At 37.7% G+C, this 24,823-nt stretch overlaps 2 protein-coding genes across 2 annotated transcripts; one reads left to right on the forward strand and one right to left on the reverse strand.

The window, feature by feature from the left end:
* Window positions 1–5,199: 5,199 nt before the first annotated feature.
* LOC128264300 (NPC intracellular cholesterol transporter 1 homolog 1b) lies at window positions 5,200–12,101 on the reverse strand. Its single transcript, XM_052999716.1, is given in 7 exon segments — window positions 5,200–6,149; window positions 6,629–6,783; window positions 7,128–7,537; window positions 8,342–9,298; window positions 9,888–10,189; window positions 10,726–11,598; window positions 11,600–12,101. Coding segments are annotated over 7 exon segments (3,768 nt in total). The 5' UTR covers window positions 11,918–12,101; the 3' UTR covers window positions 5,200–5,396.
* Window positions 12,102–13,977: 1,876 nt separating this feature from the next.
* LOC128264301 (uncharacterized) lies at window positions 13,978–16,749 on the forward strand. The gene is given in 3 exon segments (XM_052999717.1): window positions 13,978–14,238; window positions 14,295–14,540; window positions 14,543–16,749. Coding segments are annotated over 3 exon segments (2,547 nt in total). The 5' UTR covers window positions 13,978–14,063; the 3' UTR covers window positions 16,669–16,749.
* The last annotated feature ends 8,074 nt before the right edge of the window (window positions 16,750–24,823 follow it).

The raw sequence follows: 24,823 nt of genomic DNA on the forward strand, positions 1-24,823 counted from the left end.
CTTTCATATCTTTTCTTTGCATTTTACGGGTTGGCTGAAATTGTATTAATTACTTACTTTTTGAAATTGCAGCGACTTGAATTTAATAATGTTAACTTGTTTTCCGTCTTTTTGATACGCATATATTGGCTTAAGGTATTCTTAGCATTTCTTTAAAAACAACATGAACTTTCTTGTATTTTTGTATTGCAAAGAATTGTTTATTTCTTTTAAATAATTATTTATGATTACTCAAATTTATACAAAAAAATTTTAATTAAAATTTAGTTAGTTGTTTTATTCTTAGTTTTTTTTTTTAAATTCGAATTTCAATTTATAAGAACCTAAATCCCTAAAAACTTAATTTCTTATTTATTTAAATTGTAACTTATTATAATTATTTTTTTTTGTCAGCTTGGGGTTAAATTTGATGAATTTTCAATTTAATTTCGGAGGGAAATAAAAACAAAACATTATAGGCTGCGAAAAAAAATGAAAAACCAAACTCATTCGCTCACGCGTTTTTGCTTGGCTTCAGTTTCAGTTTGCAGTTTTAGCTTTCAGTTTGGCGAAAACCCCCTTATATATTTTTCGTCTGGGGGTTTCCCAGCCCCTCTAAAATCCCACACTCTGGGCCAATTCCACGGCCATGGCCATGGCCAACTGGCCAGTTTTGAGTTTTTTCAGTGTTGATAACATTTTAGACTCGTGAAAAACGAGGGAGATGGCTAAAATGCAGAGCGGTACTGAGGGAAAACTGTTGAAAATGGGTTTTTGGCCTGCTGCAAGTGTAATTTTAGCCAAAACGGGAATTGCGAATTGGATTGCGGCTTATAAGCACGTTTATAAATTACTGATTCGTCTATGGACTAGGCTAGCCGTGGTCCGTGGTCCGTAGTTCGTAGTCCAAAGTCCGTGGTCCAGAGTACATAGTCCATAGTCCGTAGTCCCAAAGCCGGACCCGGGCTTATGTCAGCGAATGAATAAATTAAATATTCCATCTCCATCATTGAAAATGTGGCCGTGTGTTTATGTGAGTGCTGGCGCGCTCCGCTTTAATTAACTTTTTTCGCGTTTGGTTTTGGCAGATTGTGAACTGCTAAAAATTGAATTTTCTCTTTCGTAATTAATTTGTATTAAAAACCAATTTTAGAAGGGGGCCACAGTGGGAGTGGCGTCCAAAAAAACTCCGGCTTAGTCCGGCTTAGGCCTTGTCATTTGACCCTAATGCAACAACTGACTTTGCCCCTTTGGCTGATTGCATTAATTAAGCTCCCACAAAAAAACGCATGTGGATATAATTCAAAGCAAATACAAATGCTAATTGAAAAATAATTGAAATATTTTCCCTCACTGAGTTCAAAAATTTGGGGATTATGAAATCAAAAGATGAATATTCTGGCAGCATGACATGCAAACTGGTAAAAGACATATTTATTGCCTTAAGCAAAGTGAGATGAAGGGTTACAAAGAAGTGAAATGCAAAAAAAAAAAAAGAAAAGAGAATATAAAGGCTTTAAGACATTGCTTAAGTAACATCTTTAATTAAAAACATATTTTACTTTCTCACTGTGAACGAGAAACTTAAAGGTATTTTTAAGGGCTTATTTAATACTCAAAAAGCTTTTGCATAATTAAAAGGCTTTGCTTGAACTTTGTTTACCGTATTTAACTTTGTGATTGCAAACAGTAGCTTTAAAGGTATTTTTAAATTTATATTTTATCAAAATCAAAAGCTTTTGATTTAACTTTGTAAACTGTATATTCGTTTAAACGAAAAATCCCTTCTTATCTCATTCCAATTTCCGTTTCACTCTCGAACGAATCCCGAAATTCCCCAACTAATTAAAAAACGCATAATTCAAAAATGCCACAAAAAATATTGAAAATGAAAGGCAATCCCCAAGGGCAGCCAAGTGAGTTTCCCTTTTTGAAAATCGGGTTTTTGTTTGGCCGGAGCTTTTATGGCCAGATTGCAGATACGGAGTTGTACAGATAAATACGCCTTTACTGCCCTCTCCGCGCATCCAATAACCGATTAATAAATATGCGCAAATTTTATTTTAATGCCTTGCTCGTCGGCACGTGAGTTATGACCTGGTTAAGAGTCCTGGCCGCTGCCTTTTGGTCTTTTGGCCCTTTATGGCCTATGGCCATGATGGCAGGCCGCCTAAATTGGCCACAAATCGTGCGAAAATAGCAAAACACTCGAGAGGATCTGTTCTGTGTTCGGTGTTTCGCTTTTGCATTTTTCGACCTTTTGCACATGCCGCGAGCAGCGCGAAATCAATTAATTTAAATTTTTATTGCCACACTTGCCACATTAATTCGTTGATTCGCCTCAATTTCTGCGCGAAATGTGTGTTTTGCTGCTCCACACGGATGATTTATGCGAGTTTGCCAAGATGCTCCTAATGGATTATTCATTAGCATGGTGTTTATGTGTTATGTGTTCTCTTCCAGTGACGCTTCTCGAGAGAGATCATAACTGGTGTTAAATGACTGCGGGTCGGGCAAGTGGATGCCATTGAAAATTTCGAATGAAAACATGGCCCATAAAGAGTTCTTTGGAATACAGCATATTGGGCAGATACAATAAAATATTTCTTTTCAAAAATAAGTACTCCATTTAAAATTGTGTGTTACAGTAAACATATGTCTAAGGAATATTGTTCGGTAATGTTTAAATTTAGTTCAACTATTAAAATTATATTTCTATATTATTCTTAAAAATTATAATTATTATCTTTTTTATTCCAACTATAATTCTAAAACTGTTTGAAAAATGTAAACAAGTATTTATAAACAATTGTTTAAAGAAGTGTGAAAAGAATTTATTATCAATTTGTGCTTCTAAATTACATAATTGCTTAACATTTTAAACTAACAGCTTATAACACATAATATCTGGAGCCTTTTAATAAAATTAGCAATTGGTTCGAATTAATTGTAAAAAATATTGCTTAGGGTGCCATTTACCATTTAGAACTCAAAACACTTCGTATAGTAATTAAAATTACGATTTACGAACTTCAACTCGCATTTTCTGCATTTCGCATCTAAAAATACTCGAAGACTATTTGGGCATTCGATGAGCGGCGGCATTCACGTGTTTATTTTCTGGCCGAGATGTTCTGGCTCATTGGGTTCATTTTTGGCATTAGCACTTGGCATTGTTAAAGCACTTTGAATGGCAATTAAGTGGAGGATGAAAAACATACTGATTCTGATTCTGTTTCAGATTCAGAATCTGATTCTGGCCCGCACACGCACAGTCACGGAAATATGCGTAAATACGAGTGCAAACACACATGGACAACTCAATTTGCACTTCATCTGGATGGGTGGATGTGCTGGTAATTGCTAATTGATTTTGCCATATGCATTAGTTGATACATTTATAATTATGCCTTTCAATTGTCGGCCGTTTAAAGTGCCGGCGACTCGATGAGGCATGAATCTTAATGCCGCACACATTTCTCATTAGGTGATTAAGATTGGGATAAAGCAAAGGAGGGGTGCTTTGCGTCAACCAAAATTGTTGGTCTAGTGACCACGGTGCATGCGGAAAGACCACTCTAAACTTTATTAATTTTAATTAAAAACACTCGACTCATTTTAAGGGTTAAACGCTTCTCTTCTAGCTTTTCTCTGTGTGTGTCTGGTTTCCATAAGCCGCAGAGCACTCGACTGGCCAGCAGGCGGCGAGGGCAGTTAAAAACATGGAAGCCATCAGCAGGAAAACTTACTCCTTTCGTCCGCTTCGAGTCCTGGCGAAGCGGTGAGTTTCCTTTCCCGAGTGGCTTACACCTGAAACAGCATAAAACGGTTTTTTTTTTTAGCTTTAATTTCTAGCTTATGAACATCTAAAATCATTTTAAAACCGTACATTATTCAATTCTTTGTGGGAAAAATATCAATGAATTTTTTAAGCGTTTTCATGGTTTGTAAAATATTAAAACAAGTAAGGGAGATTCTCATAACATTTATTTCAAGTAATTAAAATTCTTTTAAAAAATTATTTTAAATCAAATGTTTTTAGGTGACTAGACTTTGGGCTATGATATTTCCAAAAAAAAATGGAAAAAACAATCAACAATAAATTTAATCTATCAAAACATTTCCATGTTCCTTTTTAAAACTCATCAAAAATATGCTAAGGCCCTGCTCAGTAATGTTCAGTAATCATAAATTTATGGGGTTAGGGCATTCAGGCGTTTCCTAAAGAGAACGGAAATATCATTAAAAAATCTGAGCTAAACTTTTGCCCAAAAGGCGTAAGACGTTTTGTGTTTTCCGAGAGTCCAGAGACCAGAGACCGGGACACCAAGGAGTCAGGATAAACACGGGGGTTGCCCAGCAGCCCGGGGCCCTGGAAATCGTCGGTTTGTGCGACTTACAACCGCGGCCCGCTTTTTGTTTATTGTTTTGACGCCGCACGCGGCAGTTGGTCGCTTTAAGCCATAAAAAGCAAAGGTGCGACGACGATAAACAATGGTCCAGGGCTCAACCCCCCACCGACAATTATCTTGGGCAAACTGTACAGCTTAAGAAAGAAATTATCTTTATTAATATATTTTGAAATAGACAAGTAAACAAAAAAAGGGGTAACTCCATTTTTACGACCTTAATGGCTGGATGAAGTCGGCATTTGCCTACCAACTTCTACTATTCTTTAGAGTTACTTTAGAAAACTTAAATAATCCATGCCTAAAGTATACTTTCATTTCAATAGTTCTTAAAGTTTTACAGGTACCGAAAAAATTTGGTTTTCAGTTTTCAACTATTAAAAGACTTCTGTGAATTCCATTCATAATCGTCACAATATGAAAATAAAAAAAAAGTATTATGAAAATGAATAATAATTATATGATTATAAAAAGTAATTATAATTTCATTGTGAAAATTAAAAAAAATTTTATTGTTATGAAAAGGAATAATTATTTTAATGATATGAAATGAATTATTTTGAAAATGAATAATAATTTTTTTTGTGACGATTATAAATGAAAATCGCATATTGCCCATAGAGTACAAAAAAGTAGCCAAATTGGTAAACAAAATAAACTCTGTATACTCTTGGAAACAAGATTTAGAAAAATCGCAATTAAAATTGTTAAATTATGATTTATTTTTGCTCCCTGATATACAAATCTCTTCATGTTTTTAAGGTTGCCAAAGCTGACAGTGATTGAAAACTCGTTTATTTAGATTAAGATAAATTATTTTATTGTCTTTATCAATATTGTTCGACCACTTTGGCATTGAAAGCTCGCTGCTAATGACAAAAAATCAGACCGTAAAAAAAGTGGTTTAGTCAGGCACTCACACACACAACAGCAGGCACACTCTAACGGCTACAGATGTATATTAATAGATATATTTTTTTGGGGGATATTCCCGATTCATATTCCCGATCAGTTGGCGGATGTAATGGGCTCGCCACTCGAGCTTCTGCCCAATTTGTTCAGCGGTCCCAGGTGACTGAGGAGTACCGGCAACAGGACCAATCCGTGGGCAGCTCCGATCAGGACAATGCCCAGATACATGCGGAAGTAGAAGACCTGGAAGATCTGCGAGTTGGAGAAGCCCAGGACGGCGATGCCCGCGAATTTGGTGAGTGTGATGCCCGAGAGGACACTGCTCCCAGTCACGTTCAGCGAGTGACGAGCCCGCTCCTGGGCTGTTCCCTCCGCCCGCTTGAAGGACCTCACAATGTGCGCCACAAACTCCACACCGATGCCCACACAAACCACCAGATTCACCAGCGATATGGCGTTCAGGTTAATGCTCCACGCCCACATCATTCCCAGCATATTGATCAATATGCAAATGACCATGAAGAGTACGATCAGTGTGGAGGTGATGTCCAGGCCAGTTATCAACAGGGTGACCAGGAAAATGGCCAAAAGCGACATGCCCAGCGAAAACATGGCATCCTCCCAGATCGTCAAATACTGTTCGTAGTAAATGTAGAACACACAGTAGGCGAAAATCTCCGCATCCACACCGTTCTCCGCGAACATGGCATTTATCTCCCCCGAAATTCTTCGCACTTCGCGCAGCTGCGAGTAGAACTCCTCTGAGGTGGTCGATGTGGTCGAGTACTGCATGAAATAGGAGTCCTGTACAGTGGACATTCCCTCATCGTCGATGGTGTAGATCACGGCCTGTAAATCAAAGATAACAATTAGTTTTATTGCTTGGTTATTTTAAATATTATTTGACTATTTCAGGAAATGATTTTAATATTTAAACATTTAATATAATTAAAATAAAATGAATTTAAACCAAATAGGTACTATTATAAATCTTATATTTTCTACATTGATTAAAATATTTGTGCATAAAATAAAGTAATTTCAATATAATTTTTACAATTTTGAATTCAATAGCAAATATGTTATATAAAATTCCATATGTCTTATCAATGTTAGCAAATACTTCATTTTTCTTGATTTTCAGCATTTGGCATTACCAATTTTATGTTTCATAGCTCAATGTCATCACCATCTTAAGTTTCATTATGATAAAATGCATTATGTGTAGGCAAATGCATAATTTACAATATTAAAAATTGTACACCTCAAACATTTACCACTTCTTTATACTTTACTTTATTTCTTTTACTAATAAAAAAGTGACTTACATCAGCATATGACGCTCTTCCAGCCTTGGCGCACTCGGCATCGGGCAGATCGAACAGGAAGTAGGGAATATACTTGTTAAAGGTCTCCGCATCAGGTCGTAGGCCATTTTCTGTAAATCCACGTTCACAGGGCAGGCAATCTTCGCTCTTTGAGTCTTAAAACAAAGCAAAAGAGACTTATATATTAAAAATGTTTTTTTTTTAAATAAATAATGTATATTAAAATTAAACGAATATAATTCAGCAAGATAATGGCAATATAAGAAAAAATTTTGTTAGAACGCAAATAAGATTTGATTATTTTAGATAAGCACTCGTTATAATGGAAAAAGTGCCTAGTTATTTATGTGCTAACAAAATGTTTGCAATTAAATAATCAGACTAAAGCAAAAATGTTTCGAGATAACTTATCTGTGAGGTCTTTTAATATTTTTTCGTATAATCTATATGCCTCCATATTATTTAATTTAATATTCACTGTTTAACTTAATGTACTCACTGCTGGAACAAAATCCGCCGGTGGTGACGTTGTACTTGCAGCAATCGACGATGGCCAACCAATCGATATAGTCGTCCAGCCAGGAGGCGGCTGGTCGGGCCATTGACGTGATTTCCGGGTATCGGGATTGCGTGTACAGTTGCACGGACAGCGAGTTATTGTTGCACTCGACTCCGCCGCAGATGAGGTTCTGCTGCAGCGGCTCCGAGTAATTGAGTCCGGGCTTGAGGACCCAATAAACCGGAGCTCCCATCGCCAGCAGGTCGACCATGTAGCGGAAGTACTTCACCACATGCGAGTTCGTCGGCATGGACATCTCCTGATCGAGGCCCTTCTCAATGGAGGGCGTCACCATCAGCGAAAGGCAGGTTATCACGGTGAACACTAGCAGAACGGTCACTTTTACAGGTCTGCAATGGGAGTGATAGGAACAGAAATTAGATATATTAAAATGTTTAATCAAACACTAATAATAATCACTCTACACTCATACGAAAATGGAATAGTAAGAATAAATACCTGACTATTGAATTCCAAATTTATATAATACTTTAATGCTTTAATAAACGTGATATATGATTTGATTAAAATATATTTTATTTAAGTTAAGTATGGTTAAAATTTAAATTAAATTTTTAGATATTAAAATTAGTTAAGGAAAAGTCAAATAAAATATGTAAAATTACTAAATCCCGCAATATTTAAATTAATTACAAACATTTCGACGTACTACTTCTTTTTTTACCAGTGTACTGTATAAAAAGGAGTTGCTTAGAAAATGATTTTTCATTCAAAATCTCCGAAAAAATTAAGAAATCATTATATAAACATAGTTTCTTCTTTGAGTAATATAAATAATAGTATGCTTTTAAATGCTTTTCCCTTATGAAAATAAGGATTATGTACAAATATTTAAATAAAGACGTTGTTCCTTCTGTGAGTAATATTTAAAATAGTATATAAATGTATAATTGAACTCTAAGGATCATTAATCTTCTGCATTATATAAATGCTTCCGTTAGAAAATATTCTTCCATTCTAAAAATTTGTTGTATCTTTTGGGAGCAACAGCAAAATTAGTACAGAAGTGTTTAAACAAACGCTTATAATAATTAAGAAAATTTTATGTTTTTCACTCAAAACATTTGGCTAAATATATAGATCTTAAACTAAATTTGTTGCTCTTAAAATTTCTTTTATAGTTATCAACTTACTTGGTCAGCAGGAAGGGTGAGTAGAAGTTCTTGAACATGGACTCCAGCATGCCGACCTCCTTGGGTCTGTCCACACCGTCCCCGTCTTCATTTGTAGTCCTCTTGCCACCACTCCTCACACAGCACAACAAGTCCAGTCTGCCGTCCAAATAGCGCTTCTCATCGATGGCCATCAGAGCCACGAATGCGGTGATCTGGAGCAGGAAGTCCATCAGAATGGCGATGGCGGCGTACATGGCAAAGGTCTTCACGGCCGGCATATCGGACATGCAGCCGATGGCAAAGCAGGCCATCTCACTGCCCGCCGTCTGAAGGATCGAAGGACCAATCTGGCCGATGGCCTCTCCAATTGCCTCGTGTGTGGTCTCGAATTTCGAGTGGTCCAACCTCTGATACGTGTGCACCATTATAAAGATATTGTCCACTCCGACGGCCAGCACCAGAAACGGAATCACTTCGATGGCCAGCATGGTGGTCGTCACATCCAGGTAGCCCCAGAAACCCAGACTGCAGATCACCGAGGCCAAGACAATGACAATGCCGCCAATGGCCAACATGATGCGGGATTCCCTCAAAAAGCCGCAACAACTGCGTATGTGACCCAAGGCGATGGCCACATAGACGAACATCACCACATAGCTGATGACCACTGTGCTCACTTCGCCCTCGGACAGCTCCACCACCGCATCCTGGATGGATCTCTCCGCCATATAGGCTATGTCCAATCGATCGCTCTTGTAGTCGCGCAAAAAGTCCACAAACAACTGCTCCCACTTCATATTGGGCTCCAATTTGGTCACGTCGTTTTGATTCTTACCCAAGAAGGTGATCACAAGGCCGGTGGCCAACATGTAGTCGGGATCGTCACCCACCGCGACCTTGGGCATTCCACCCACTGAGATTGCAGGCTCAATGGGTCCACCGTATGTTCCAAAGCAATCCTCCAGCATGGGCACTCTGAAAAAATGGGGGAAAAACATAAAAGGCTTTAATACGGTTTTTAAAGGAAACATCTCTCTTATTTCGTTTTCAAATATACAGTTGAGGTCAAAATAATAGTACTAAGACAGCATGAAATTCTTTAAAAACTAACTTTTAAACCACAACAGGATTTTCTTTAAATTTTTTGATAAAGCTCTCTTATTACTTAACACAAGAACTAAAAAAAATAATTGGATTTTTGCTCACTTTCTCTAGGACAATTAAAAATGTTTAAATTTCACTCTTAAAATAAATATCAAAAAATTGTTGAGAAAATTGATATTAAATTTCGATTATCTATACTTCACAAGCAAAATTGTTTTATCAGAACTGGTTTTAAAATTACAAATGTTTAAAATATTAAATTATTATTAAATGGAGTATTTAATTTTATTCTCAGTTTGTTTATAAAATAATAGTATAACCTTTAAGAAAATTTAAAACAAAAGTGTTAAAGTAGCTATAAAATTTGTTTTGAGCCGCACCTCTTAAAAAAGGTATATTATTTTGATCTTGACCGCAGCTGCATTTATAAGTGAATCACATAACTAATCTATTTCCTCACCTTAGACAATCCTCCAATTGATTGAGATAGTTGACGGTGTAGTTGTTGCTATCGATATAGGAGTTCTCGAATCGATCCATATCGTGTTGGAAATAGCCATAGATCGACTGGATAACGCAGCTGTCGACTGTGGCTGTTTCGCCAGCCATCAAAACGGGGGCATAGCAGATCTTATCGAGGCCCTCGTTCGTCTCCATGCCCAGCTTCATGATCGCTTCCTGCAGCTCAAAGACTTCCTTGAGGAAGTTGTACTCGAAGGCAGGACCAAAATTAAGCACGCCACTTTGCGCCTCGTGTGTGAACTGTTAGGAATTCATAACATATTTTTATCTATTATAGTATAGTTTTTAATGTTCTCCACTTTTAATTTCCGAAGGCTTGTAGAAGGATCATACTATTTTAAAACTCTGCTCATCGGAGTCACTTTTATCGTCATTTAAAAAAAATCCCTTATAAGCTGATTTTAAACTATTCATTTCAGAGTTCATACATTTTGTTACCCAATTTAAGGTTTAATTTTTTCAAGACTTTTATGAATTGTAGAAAGGCTATCACAAATTTAACTTTAATGAAATCCAATATTATATATGTTTTAAATTCCAAAATTTTGAATGTGTTACTTCGTTAAGTTTATGGACCATCCAGTCTTTCCAAAGTTTTGATTGCTGACAGAAAATCACCCCAAAATTGCATTTTTGAAGCCGATAGCTTAAAACCCACTTAAGCCAAAAAATGTTTTTGCACTAATTTTCAAAAAATCTCTTTCAAAATTTTGCATTCACAATGTCCATTTTTTGTTAAAAGTTTGATATTTGCTTCCGATATTGCTACCACTTACATAGGTCTGATTGATGGCCTTGATGAAAATCTGATTGTTGCGATAGAAGGGCCCAAAGTGCTGATCGAAGTAGTCCTTCTCGATCCTCGTCTGGCTATCGGCGCCGGCCCACAGCTCGACAGGATCGGTGGTGATGGTCATGAACCGGATGCCGTAGGCCAAACCAGCGATGGCCCAGGAGCAGAGGGCAAGCACGAGGACGGGATGCTTGGCGCAGAAGGTGCCCCAGATGCGGAAGCCGTGGTAAAAGAACTCCCCGAACAGGGTGGGCATGCAGACACTGGGCGCCGAGCTGCTGCCGCTGGCCCCCCAGCAAATGAGTCCCGAGAGGACGATGCCAATTACGAGGGCCAGGATAAAGGTCACCCCGTACAGTCCTCCGATCTTCCAAAGTCCATCGGGACCGGTGGGCGCATCGGTCAGCGGACAGGACTCCTCGCAATCGATGCAGGCACACGCATAGCTGTCCTCATAACTCTCGCCGCACTTCAAGGGACTCAGCTCCAGATAGATCTCCTCGGAACCCTCCTCCCTGTCGTCCGACCACTTGTAGTTGATCTGGAACGGCACATAGTCACCGTTCACATCGCCCATGAACTGGTACCATCTGCGGTAGTTGCAGGTCTTGGCATTGTAGGCACCACAGCCCAAGTCCATGGCCGGGCGACCGGTCTGCGTGTGCTGAATGCCATCGCAGCTCTCGTAAATTTTCGAGACCGTATCATCCGATATCCTATAGTCTATATACTCCACGTAGTCAACGCCACTCGGATTCTTGGCATTCGTGCCGGTCAAGAAGAGTGTGTGATTCTTGGCACAGGTCATGGCACAAACGGTCAGGGCCATGTTTCGCGTACAGGTGGGACATCTGGAGGAAAACGCCATCGGCCTGCGACAAGCCCGATTCCATGGTCTCGATTTGGGCCGCATCGCAGCACAGGCTCAGTTCGTCCTCGCCGCTTTCACCCTTGTATTCCTTGTACAACAGCGGACATCTCTTGGCGAACAAGGCCTCCGCGGTTGGATTGTTTAACGGTCGCGCTGGTCCCGTATCCGCCAGATTCTGCCAATGGGCACCGATCAAGTGACTCTGGCCATACCAAATGCAGCCCAGCTCCTCGTCCTGCGACCGAACTCCTCCTCTTCCGGCCGAAAGCCACAGCAAGATCAACGACGCAAGCACTTTCATCATTCACACCAATCAAAAAAAAAAAAATAAATGGGTATATAAACAAATAGCTCGGAATCGCAGAGGGAGTGAAAACAATTCGCGCCGGCAGCACGCCACTAACTGAAGCAAACTTTACAAAATCCACTGACCATTTACACATTTGATGGTTGGCTGGCTATATCGGAAATCGGCTGGAGTGCTCCACCAACGATTAGATTTCGCCTCTTTTGGGTTTTCTTTCTCCGTTTTTATTTCACCGGGCTTTATCACGCCGCGATAAGCTTCTGAATTCGTTTGGATTTCGCGTTGGAGCAGGCTTAATGGACAGCCAAGTGGTCTTATCTTCACGGGGATTAACGTGGGCGATCACCTAGCGACTGGCGATCGACAAACGATTAGATATTAAGGGTCAATTCCGGAGATAGATGGATTTTGAGCATGGTTCTTTGCATAATTGGATTGTCAGAAACGAACTTGCCTGGAAATTAACTAGTTTTTGCCTTTGAAAATCGTATGTCTATCTATTATGTGTATATATTTTATAAGTTTACTGCAAATAGATGATAGATATTATTCAGATGTTAGTAGACATTATCTTATTTTCCGGAACAGATCTATAGTTATTGTGGGCCATAGAAAAGATAAGAGTCTTTTGCTTGTTTAACACAAATTGTTTTGTGTTTTCTTAGTCACACTAAGCAGCTGTACAAACATTGTTATTGGTGGTTGCTATATTTTTTCACTAAATACGATTGATATAAGCCGGCTGCTGTTAAAATGAAATAAGTTTAAGATAATTTACAATCTGTTTTTATTATAGCATAAAAAGTTAGCAAGAAAATATTTATTTAAATATGATCCCAAATTTGTTATTTCATATTTTATTTTTGCAATGGAGTTTTATAGTAATTACACATATAGTTGGGAATTTCCCATTTAATTGATAATTGATAAATTGAAGTTGACTATTTAATTATTAAATCAGAAAAGACCGTCTTTAAAATTTATTGATTGATTGCTTCTTCATTATTTATGCTTTAATATTACAAAATATTTTCAATTTAAGTGCGAAAGAAAAGGTGCACCATAATCCTTACTGCAAACATTTCTTAAACAATATTATCTACGGAAAAATGTTAGTTGGAACCGCACCTGTTCCGACACCTGAGCATGTATATTGCGCTTATCGTGGGGCAGCTGGCTCAGCTGGCTCAGCTGGCCGGTACAATAAAATCGCGATCGGCTCTTTTTTGGAACACCTGTTCCCTTGTTTGTTGATAAGTCGATAAGTCAAAAAGCCCTCTCGAGACCCTCAACTGCCGTAAAAGTTATACGGCTCGGCAACGTCGACGCATTCGTAGGTCTTGAGGAACGAAAACCGACGCCGGATGAGTGATTCATTGAGAAATGCCAATCATTGGAAGTAGCCGAAAATGTTAATCAAGCTACAGGCTAATCGGTTCTGGCTTTCCAGAGCAATATGGGCTACGTTCTTGGAACTGGGGGCTTACTTAGATTAGGTTTGCCTAATGCATCAGATTTATAACTAGTAATTTTACCGGCCCAATTATGTGGCGATTAATACGAAATCATGGAATCGAAAGGTCACCTCTAAAAGTTCTTATTTTACGAGGGAATATTATCAAAGACAGTTTTTTACAAATATGTTTTAAAACATTTTTAGGAAATCGCGTAAAATGTCATTTCAAAAAGTTATCAGTTTGGGAAATGATCTTGGCAATGATCGTTTTTTAAGTTCACACTTTGAGGAGATTTTTTAAAATGTATCTGGTTTTAAACAAAAATAACACTTTAACCATAAATTAAAGTCAATGCTAACTCAAACAAAAAAAAAGCAGCTGCTTATATATTATTTTGCTTATAAGTTCATTTTGTGTAAATAACATTTTTAATCAAATAGATTTTCTTAAAAATTTGCAACTATTTTAAAAATTGTTTATAAAAAGAATAAGCAAAACTATTAATGAGAACATATTTAAACAGTTTTGATATTATTGAGAATTCAAAATGTCTTAAAACCTTAAAACAGAGTTCTGAATCATATGGGTTTCGGTTGACGCTTCAAATATCAAGCAATTCAGTTTTCTAACTCTATGTGAAAATCCGTTCAAATTTCATGTTTCGTCAATAAATTATTTGAAAAGCAATGGGAAAGAAGTTTTGCTATTCAGAGCTACAGGCAGCTACTCAGACAACACAGCGGATTGCGAATGGAAGGAGTTATGGCCAGATAAGTCAAGATCAATTGGAGAAGAATCCGAATGCCGAGATGGAGGATGAGGGCGACGGGTCAATGGAATGTCCCAAGAAGTCAACGCAGAGTATGTTTTATCTATCTAATAGGGTAACATTTGTATATTTTGGATAATTTATTTAGTGAATGTAATGCTGGGTAACCTGGCCCATGGTTACTTGAAGTTGGCGGACCAAATCCAGGCTCAACTTTGCCCTCCACCTTCGACTCCATCTCCGCCTCCAGTTGACCAAGTTGAGGAAAAACGGGAGGTGGGTGGAGAGATCCTTCAAGATACGCAGGCCAAAGAGGAAATCTCAGAGTCTTCGGAGGAAAACTCTGAACCTTGCATTGGCTTTGTCGATTTATTCTGGCGCAGTCTTCATTTCGAGCGTTGGACATTCCCCTCACTCCCTTGGAACTTTTCTCCATGGAATGCCAGCGAAGGGAAGAATCGAAGGCTAGAACTCTCGGCGGCTTTCGATCTGACGACTCATCAATAAGTTCACAGAATAAACTTCAGGAATGTGAACCTCAAGAAGTTCTATTCAATAGAGCTTTTTCTAGAGAGTCTCCTTCAACCGAAACGAAAAATCCTCCAAGCACTATCTTTGAACCGCACATTTCAAATTTACCATTTGAACATAAAAGAAGTGACCCAGAATATTTACTTGATGATCAAAACCCCTCGATAAATTGTTCAGAAATTGAGCTAGATCAGTATTCGCATACAAACCAGAGTCAAAGTTTGGCAAACAGATTCCCCAAGAAAAATTTCTCCCAAAATTTATCATATTTTAAATCTGTTCTTGGCTCCTTTCATGTACCAGAAAAAAATCAAAGCCAAAATCCAATTGTTCAAACGACAACCCAAGACTCTAAAACAGTACCTGAACAATCTCAAATTCGAAATTCTATACCAACACGAAGGTGTGTTAAATTTCCTGCTCAAAGTCCAAGCAAAATGTTGGAAAAAGTAAGACATTCCAATCAAAATGCTAAAAAGAAATGTACAAATCCGGAAAATGGAAAATACGTTGACTGCAGAAGAGCTTGTGAAATGGAGCCCTGCGGTTCTATGAAAACTCGCAGATGCCTTGAGCAAAACGAAGGTTCTAAGAAGCAAGTCACAATTAACAAAAGAAATCTATCAAAAGTGTCTTTAACTCCACGTTGGATTCCTGGCAGGCGAGAAAGTAAGCTTTACCGATCGAATCCCCAAAATGATAGCAGAACTAATGAAGCTCCCAAATTAAACGATTCCAAAACAAAATTAAAAACGTTGCAGACAATATTATCACCCAGACGTTTGAAAGAATGTCATAGCAGTGGCAGTGAGGACTTCAACAAAAGTTCTAAGAGTTCTTCTCTAGAGGAATTCGATGAACACTCGAAGACCCTGCCCAAAGGTGAGCCTAAAAAATTGTGCCTGAAGAAGTCGCGTAGTTCAGATGGTCTAGTTCCATTACATTCCACCGATACATTTGCGGAAGTCTGGAAAAAAACTGGCTTTGGCAATGGCCAAAAGGCCGAAAAGCATCGAATGGGTGGACTTTACAGTCAGGGCGATAAGCTAAAGTTTCAGCCCATAGATCGATTGGATGTTGGCTGTGCTAGTCTGCCTCTTTTCAAGGAATCTGAGGAGACCGGCGAGCGGACCCAGTACTTTGTGACCGAGTTCGATAGACTCAGCCACGCGGAAAGAGTGCAGGACATCGAGTTGAGAATGGTTCAATTGCGTTTGCTGCAATTCACCTCGGATCAGGAATATTTCCGGCACTTTAGGGATCAGAGGGGGATCTTCAAGCCGGTGCTGACGAATTCGGTGAAGTACGGATGTCCTTTGAATCACCACCACTGTCCGGCCGTGATGAATGCCACTCTCTTGAGTCACTTTGTGAGCCAGCATTTGAACGAACCCGGTGTCGAACTGCGTGAGGTTTTCGAGAGCGATCGAGTGCTGATTATCTTCAGACCACAAGCATTTCAGCTGGGCAAGAACACCTGTATGTCGGTGCTTGTCTACGGTGGCATTCGGCGTGAGCCTTGCACTCTGCCTGTGCAGAGATTTATGCCCACCCAGAATATCCATTTGCCAGAAGCCTTTGTCCGCTACTCCGGACATCTGCCGCTCTTCGTGATGATCTGCAGAAATCGTTTGAGCAGCTGGAAGGGCAAAAAGGTGCGATTCGAGGGACTGGATGAAGATGACAAGGATACCGTCGCCCTGTGGATGGCCAGCATGGATCTGGCGCAACCCGTTCATGTGGTGATGACCATAATCAACCGGCGACTGGACATCACCAGGAGTTCGATCATGAAGGTGAGGGAACTCCGCAAGTCACACGATTGCCTGGAATTTATGCCATCGAGCAGGCAGTATATGCGACTATGCGATCAGGACTTACGAGTCCTCACCAACGATCATACGGAACCGCTCTACTTGGAGATCTCTGTGAAGGAGTATGCCGGTGTTTTTCCCTGCCGTCATTCAATCCCCTGCAAAGGTGTCAACTAAAAAGAGAATGGCTATTTAAAACATATTTTTAAAATGATCCAGTCCAATAATGGAACAATTTTGTAACATTTTATATCTATTTTCGACTAGCCAATAAAATTGTTAATTTAATTGATTCGCAAATTTTAGGGAGGCAACTTTAGATTGTCAAATGGACATGTTCCTGGTTAAAAATTTTCTACTTTAATTATGTTTTAATTACTTAAAAATTATCATCAAAGTCAGGCATTGCCAGTTCTTAATATCTGTAGATAGCCATCTCCAAATTTTACTAGTAACTACTTTGTTTAATTTTTTTTGTAGATATTTTCATTGAAATACACATAATAATGGCCTATAAATGTGCTACAACATAAATATTTAATAGACAGAAAATGATCAAAATAGTCAGGCATAATCAGTTACTAATACCAGTAATTAACCATTTCCCAATCTACCCTCTGCCGTTCATGTTTACCAATTGTATACTTTATTGTCTGGGGCGAACAATTACTAATTTTATTTCGCTTACTCATGCTTATCAGTTGCCAACACATTCGATAACTCGGCTGACGATCTGCAGGGCTAAGCCAAAATCGTTTCCGACTCACTATCTTATCGGTATTGCAGACCCTCAACCGTAGATCACAACAAAGTTGCCTTGGCCAAGTGGTTTTATTATAAATTTAACATTACCACTTTGGGCGGCTTAAGCGAACCAATGAAATTATTTATGGCGGAAGCATTATCGCTTGAAAATTTTAAGTAATATTTAAAAGGTTATATTTAAATGAAATGAAAGGAGTTTATAATTTAATTAAGTGACTTTAATAATATTAGATTTTATTAAATAATGTTAAGTAAATACCCATTAATATATATTTGTTGATGAGCTTTTCAGATCGTTTGAGAGAAAAGGATCACTTTGCAGGGCTATTAAATTGACTCTCGCTCATTATTTTGTCTGTTAAAAGCTTTTACTTACATCTTACTAAATGTTAACAGCCTGTTAAGCTGTCTGTCTCGCTCTTGTTGTTTTTCTCTCATTTTCACCGTGGCAATTTCTCTCTCACTGCTGCAGCTGCAAGCTTCTGGTTTTATTTATTTTTTATTTGCCAGTCCAAAATGCTATTGAACTCACACGCACACACACCGACACACACGAGCGCACTCACAAACACTCACGCACACACACACACAGAGAGTCAGCGTCACACACACAAACACACACACGCATCTATATTAAGGGGGACCCTTATTTAAATATTTAAATTGCCCAAAAAAAAAAAAAAAGAAAAATTGAATTGGGCTCTAGAAAAATGTGGAAAAATAATTATGACAAATTATGGATAAAACGAAAATCGGTCAATCTATAGAAACCACCCACCGCAGAGCCACCCAACGCAGGAACACCGGGGACACGTGTCCTGAAAATCCAGACCTACATCAACAAAAGCAGAGCTTCCCCCCCACTCCCTCCCCTTTTGCCAGATGAAAACCGAAATCCGAATCCCGATTCAGGAATCCCGATTCCCGAAGTCGAGAAACTCGTAATGCGCCGCTGCAAAGCTCAACCCCGATTGCCCCCGATTTCCCCGAGGAAACCCCATATCATTGCTCCCGTTTTTGTTTCTGCTTTTCTGCTTTTCGGCTTTTTCCCTCCGCTCCGTTCCAGGCGCATTTTCTGGAAAATTGTGTCATGCTGACGACACAATTTTCAAATCGCATGCCCGGAGTTTTGCACATTGCAGTTTTCCCCCACATTGCAAGTCGGTGAAAATGCGGCGCTGCTGAGCGAATCGAGAGCGGGAATGTCGGAAAACCGCAACCAGAGAGCGAATGAGAGAGGGAGCAAGAGGTGCCGTTCTTTTGCCGGCATGCCACACAAAATAATAACGGTACAGTAGCCCAACAGGAAGTGGTGCATTAACACGCGCCGCTTTTCACCTCGAAAATTCGTGCTAAAATCAACACAAAAAAGAAAAGTGGAAAACTTCGCGTAACAGTAAACAACAAAAATATTTTAGAGTCTTTATGTGTTTGTTTGTGTGTGAGAGAGGTGGCATGTGTGTGTGTGTGTGTGTGTGTGTGGAATGCGGCATTCGATTGCATCACCTAAAGAAAGCAGAAACAACAAAAACAAATGCAAAACCTTGTGTGTTTTTTGTGAGTGTGCATTTGTGTGTGTGTGTGTGAGAAAAACTCTCTTTAATTTTGTTGTGCATTTCTTAACCAATTTCAAATTTGTTATAGGAATTTTACGCATTTTTTTTCAATTTTTTTCCGGTGCTGCTGGTTTGTAAACATATAAAAAGCATTAAAGCGTAGCAAAGGAGAAAAGTATTTTGGCGTTTATTGTTTTTTTGTTTGAGTTAATAGATTATTTTTTGGTACAATGAATATTAAAGTAATTTTTTAAATAAAGTTTTAATAATATGAACTCGGATTTAATATTATTTAGATACATATATTGTTGTGAAACATGACTTAAAATTAATAGCTTGGAAAAAGGGAATTGTTTTAGGTTACAATATTACGTATGATTTTGTGGTAAGCAAATTGTATGTTATGCCAGGTTTTTTTTTAATATATAAATATACTAAAAAGCCAAATAGTCGGAGAGAAATTTAAAAATATTTTCAATTTTTAGTTCAATTGAAAGCCAGATTTTCCTTGAATTAACCCACATAAATATGCAATATTTTTGTTAACCGCAAAAAAAGGCAAAAACCGGCTAGGCCAAAAACCTCACAAAGAGCGAAAGAGTGAGCGAGAGAGGAGCAGGGAGGGAAAGATGGGAAAGAGGAGAGCGGGGATGCTCGGCTCGGAAAACGTGAAAAGCACGTGCAGCACGAAAAGCGACGGAAAAGCGGCGAAAACTTTTTGGTGTGAATGCCTTCTGCACAGACACAAAAACGTGTTTTTTTCGGCCAGCGTCAACATCGACGCCGACTGCGCTGCCGGCGTTAACAGCGCTGCATCGGCGAGCGATCTCTGTTAGGCGGTAAATGTTAACTAGGCCAACATGTTAAAAGCCGAAATTTTGGACAGCAGCTTTTCCAGCTTCTGGTGCATATTCTCAGGAGCCCAGGACATTAAGTGTGTTTTTCCAGCAAAAACATCCTAGAAAATTAATCAAAAAATGTATAAAAAGGTTATAAAATTTAAACGTTTATTCCTTTTAATCTTTTTTACAGTAAAACTTTAAAAAAGTAAAATTTCTTTTTAATAACCTTTTTTTTTATAACAAAGGAAATAAATGGTTTTAAAGTGTTTTTTTAAATAAGATATACTAATACATACATTTTTATTCAAATATTAGATTTCAAATTATAATGTATGTTATATTTTATTATTAAAAGAGTATATTTTAACATCTTGCAAAAAGTAAAACAATGCTGATTAAAGTTTCATACGATTTAAGAAATATAGAGCAAATTGTACTAAACATACAGGCTTTCATAAAAACGATGTGATTTAGCTTTCGTACCGTCCCCCACCAAAAAAATGTTTAGATATACATAATAAACCTTATTTTAATGTATATTTTGGAAACCTAAATGAATGGAAAATTTTTTTGTATTTCGACCAGCATTTCTGCAGTTTCTCTGATAAATATATATATAATTATAAGGGTTTAAAAATCACACATTATCTTATATATTGCCTTTGTCGGCTCTAGGTTTTTGTACACCAAAATGTTTCGCCAAGATTCCTTTTTGGCTAGCTTTTATTAAGTAATAATTAATCTAAATACATAATTTCAAATGCCTCACATTTCTAATATTTTGTTATAAACGTTTTTTTTTTCTACTGAAGGGGGCACCCTTCTGCTTTATTGTTTCTGGTAAAAAATGTTTTTCCCAAACAATAAGCTGATTGATTTTATTAAATTTAACTGGAGCCCAGTTCAAATTTTTGAAATGCATTATTCAAGTTTTTATACCCTTGCAGAGGGTATTATAATTTCAGTCAGAAGTTTGCAACGCAGTGAAGGAGACGTTTCCGACCCTATAAAGTATATATATTCTTGATCAGCATCACTAGGAGAGTCGATCTAGCCATGTCCGTCTGTCCGTCTGTCCTGTCCGTCTGTCCGTCTGTCCGTCTGTCCGTCCGTTTATATGCAAACTAGTCTCTCAGTTTTAAAGCTATCTGCATGAAACTTTCCCAAAAGTTGTCTTTCTATTGCAGGTAGTATATAAGTCGGAACGAGCCGGATCGGACGACTATAGCATATAGCTCCCATAGGAACAATCGGAAAAATAAATGAAAAAAAATTATAACTTTGCTGTTTTTTAATTTTTTGTTTAGTTCTTCGACATATAGTAATGGTAAAATATTTCCGATTTACGGTTTAAATTTCATCAAAATCGGACGACTATAGCATATAGCTCCCATAGGAACAATCGGAAAAATAAATGAAAAAAAATTATAACTTTGCTGTTTTTTAATTTTTTGTTTAGTTCTTCGAGATATAGTAATGGTTTAATATTTCAGAATTACGGTTTCAATTTCATCAAAATCGGACGACTATAGCATATAGCTCCCATAGGAACAATCGGAAAAATAAATGAAAAAAATTATAACTTTTCTGTTTTTTAATTTTTTGTTTAGTTCTTCGACATATAGCAATGTTTAATTATTTCAGAATTATGGTATAAATTTTATCAAAATCGGACGTCTATAGCATATAGCTCCCATAGAAATAATAAAAATATATAAAATAACTATCTAATAATTGAGCTGCAAATAATCATAGTTTCAATGTTTTTTTTTAGCACATACTCAAGTAAATCATAATTTAAATGTTTTCAAAAGTATTTAATTAATGCAATAGCTGCAAGGGTATATGAACTTCGGCTTGCCGAAGTTTGCTTTCCTTCTTGTTTTTACATAAAGTTGTTTTATTTTTTGTCTTTTTTCCTAATCCCCGGCTTCCTCTCGCTCGTTGTCTTACTCTTACTGGTAAAAAAAATTAGCGCTTCAATGTAGGCAATTTGTCAATTACTGATGGCAATGCAGCAAACGGACAACAACAAGACAAGCAGCTGCAGCAGGAGCACGACTTTCTCTCTCCCGCCTTCTCTTCGGAAAAGCTCTGCTCTATCTGGCAGGAGAGAGCGCGGCAGCGACGTCGGCAGAGGGACACGAAGTTTCATAGTGTTCGTTCGGGTCGCAGCCGAACATCCTGCTCTCTCGCTCGCACTCACGTGCTCTTACCGCAATTGTCTGTCTGCCGAAGACTTCGGAAAAACCTCGGGTGGAACTTCGGCTACGCTGCCGACGTCGACGGCGCCGTCGGCTATTCAGCTGAATTTCGTTTTTCCGAATTTCCCTGCAGCAAAAACAGTTTGCATTTGTTTTTCCGCGTGTTCGCACACGTTCACGGGTCTGCGTTTTGGTTTTGTCTTCTCAGATTCTCACATTCTCCACCTGCCACACTTTCCCACTACCATCTAAATTCTCCACAACTCTCTTCTTGCGGCTTTTTTTTTGGCTGCCGAAACACCGTTATTGCACCGCGTGTGTTTGTGTGTGTTTTTGTGTGTGTAAAGGATTCTAAAAACTACATTCGGGATTAACTAGTTTGTGAGATTATTTTCGGGTTCCGCAGGGGATTTTAGCAGGCAATTTTAGTGATTCCTCAATATGCTAAATCAAAAATTAGCTAAAATAATTTTAGGTCATTCGAACATTTTTTTTTAATTAAAAAAATTGTTTTTCTTTGGGATATATGTGAGATGTTTTTTTGTTTTAAGGTTGTAAGCTAATCAAAATTGTTTACAAGTGTGCGCTTTTTTAGGATCAGTTTCTGTAGGAAAATCTTTCCAAAAAAGCTTGTCTAACTTGTTTATTATATTTTTTTTTGTTTTTTTTTAGCAAATTTCTTCGGATTTTAATCGTTTTGCATAGTTTTTAAGTTTTTACCGTGAACTTTAAATACAAGTAAAGCTTAAATAGTGTGTAGCTAAGGAACAATATGTAAAGTCTCCTTCAATCTATTTTATAATAATAATAATTTGCAAAATGGTAAATTTATTAATTCGTAAAAAAAAAGGATTCAAAGAATTTTTAAAAAATATTTCTTCACTTTACACTTAACTTCAGAAAAAGTTAAGAGGCTAAAATAAAATTAATGCATAAACCACTTTGTGTTTTATTTTTTATATAAATATTCAATGCTCAATTAAATGTTTAATTAGAGTTCTAAATCATTACTAAGTGTTTTAGAAAAGCGTTTGCAAAAAAAGTGATCGGCTTAACAAAAATTTTCAATTCCGAATTTTACAGAAGTTATTCGAAAATTTTCTAAATAAAATGTTTTTAAAACTCAATACCATATTTAAAGCATTTCAGACGATATCCAGAACTTTAAGCCGGAAAAAATGTTGGGCGCAAATAAATAAAAATTTTAAAAATTCCCATTAGTTTTAAGCAAAGTTTTAAGCCATTGCAGTTTGGAGAGAAACTCTCCAAAAACTTGCAACTCCACTCCGTAGCGGCCACGATGACTCTCCCGCTGCCGGCGCCGCAGTCGGCGTCGCTGCCGCAGTTAACGTAGACGGCAGCAGTGACGCCGACTGCAGGCTGGGCAGTACTGAGACAGAAGAAGAAAAGTCGAGGAGAAAAGTGGAGTCGTGTCGAGATCGAAGCGCCGAACGGAACGGAACGAACGGAACTGAACGGAAGTGCAGTGCAAAGCGGAAACGGAAGCTGGAGCAGTATTCCCACTTAGTGCTTGGCACGCACACACGCACACTCGCACACACAAACACACTCCCAAGCGGACACGCACGCACACACACACGTGCGTTTGGCGGGGCTCCCAATTTTAATATTGTTTGTGTTGCACCTTCTTAATTTATTTGGAATTAACAAAACGCGTGCAAGCGTGCTATTTTTTTTGCAAATTTTTTTAACGTGCTCTCTTTCTATATACAACAAATACAAAAAAAAAATAAACAAAATATATGAAACATATAATATGTATAAACAACAACCCAAAACAGCAGCGAGAACAACAACGTGCGGTGTTGTGAGCTTGCCGCAAATAATAAATGAAAGTCCAACCGCAAAGCAAAGCGAATAGCAAGTCTACTTAAGTGGCAATATGCAGTGCGTGTGCATAGAAAAACCAGATATACAGCGGCCACAAGGTAAAGTACTTTGGACAAGTGTAAAATCCCTCGAACACCAGTGAAAATCGAAGGAAAAATCAACACAGCATACGCAGAGAAAATCGCTGGAAAACCGGACAAAATGTTTGGCAGCCAAAGTGGCTGCCTTTGAGGCTGAGTGAGTGGCTCAAGGTGTGTGATTTTATCTATGTTCATATATTCCATATATTCCATATAAAAAAATAAATAAATTAGAAGAAACACGCCCAGTGTTTACCCGAAATTTGTTTGTGTATTTTTCTTGTGATTTTTTATGAGCTAAGTCCGCTGATTTGTGATCCATTTTTTGGCCAAACACTTCCGCTTTTATATCTACGCGCTGAATGGATTGAAATATTTCACCGGGCAAAATCAAAGAATATTTCAGATAATAAATATTAATGTTGCGGTAATTTTTTCTGTCTTGGCTATAGTATTCATGGCTAAAGTATTTCTTTAGCTATGGCAAAATGGAAATCCATCGCCCCATTTGTTTATCTATTGTTTAATAATAGGAAATGAATAATTAAATATGCAAATAATACTTAAAAAAAGCAATTGCTCATCATAAAAGTTTTTTCTTTGATTTTGGTTTCACCGGTTTGTTTACTGCCCGATATTATAAACCAAACGATTTTATGGGGCAATTTTTTTTGTTTGTTTAACAACATTATCATATTATTATACAATTTAAAAGCTTAACAATTTTGCGATCTTATTACTTAACGATTTTTAAATTTATACATATCTTAGTATAATCTAATCGACTATAGTTATATATTTACATGTTCCCATAGAATATAATATTATATTATTAGAGGCAATATTGGTTTATTTTTTGTTATGACCAAAAATATTCTTGAATCGAAATAACTTAAAAAAAATTTACTAAAATGCTGCTTTAAAAACTATCTCCCTTATGTCTTCTTTTTTTTATAAGTCATGAAAGTTTCTAAACAATCACTGCAGTCAGCTGCCGCCGCTAGACAAAAACAAACAAAATCAAGAAAACATCT

This window comes from Drosophila gunungcola, unplaced genomic scaffold (assembly GCF_025200985.1).
Source record: "Drosophila gunungcola strain Sukarami unplaced genomic scaffold, Dgunungcola_SK_2 000064F, whole genome shotgun sequence".
NCBI lineage: Eukaryota > Metazoa > Arthropoda > Insecta > Diptera > Drosophilidae > Drosophila > Drosophila gunungcola.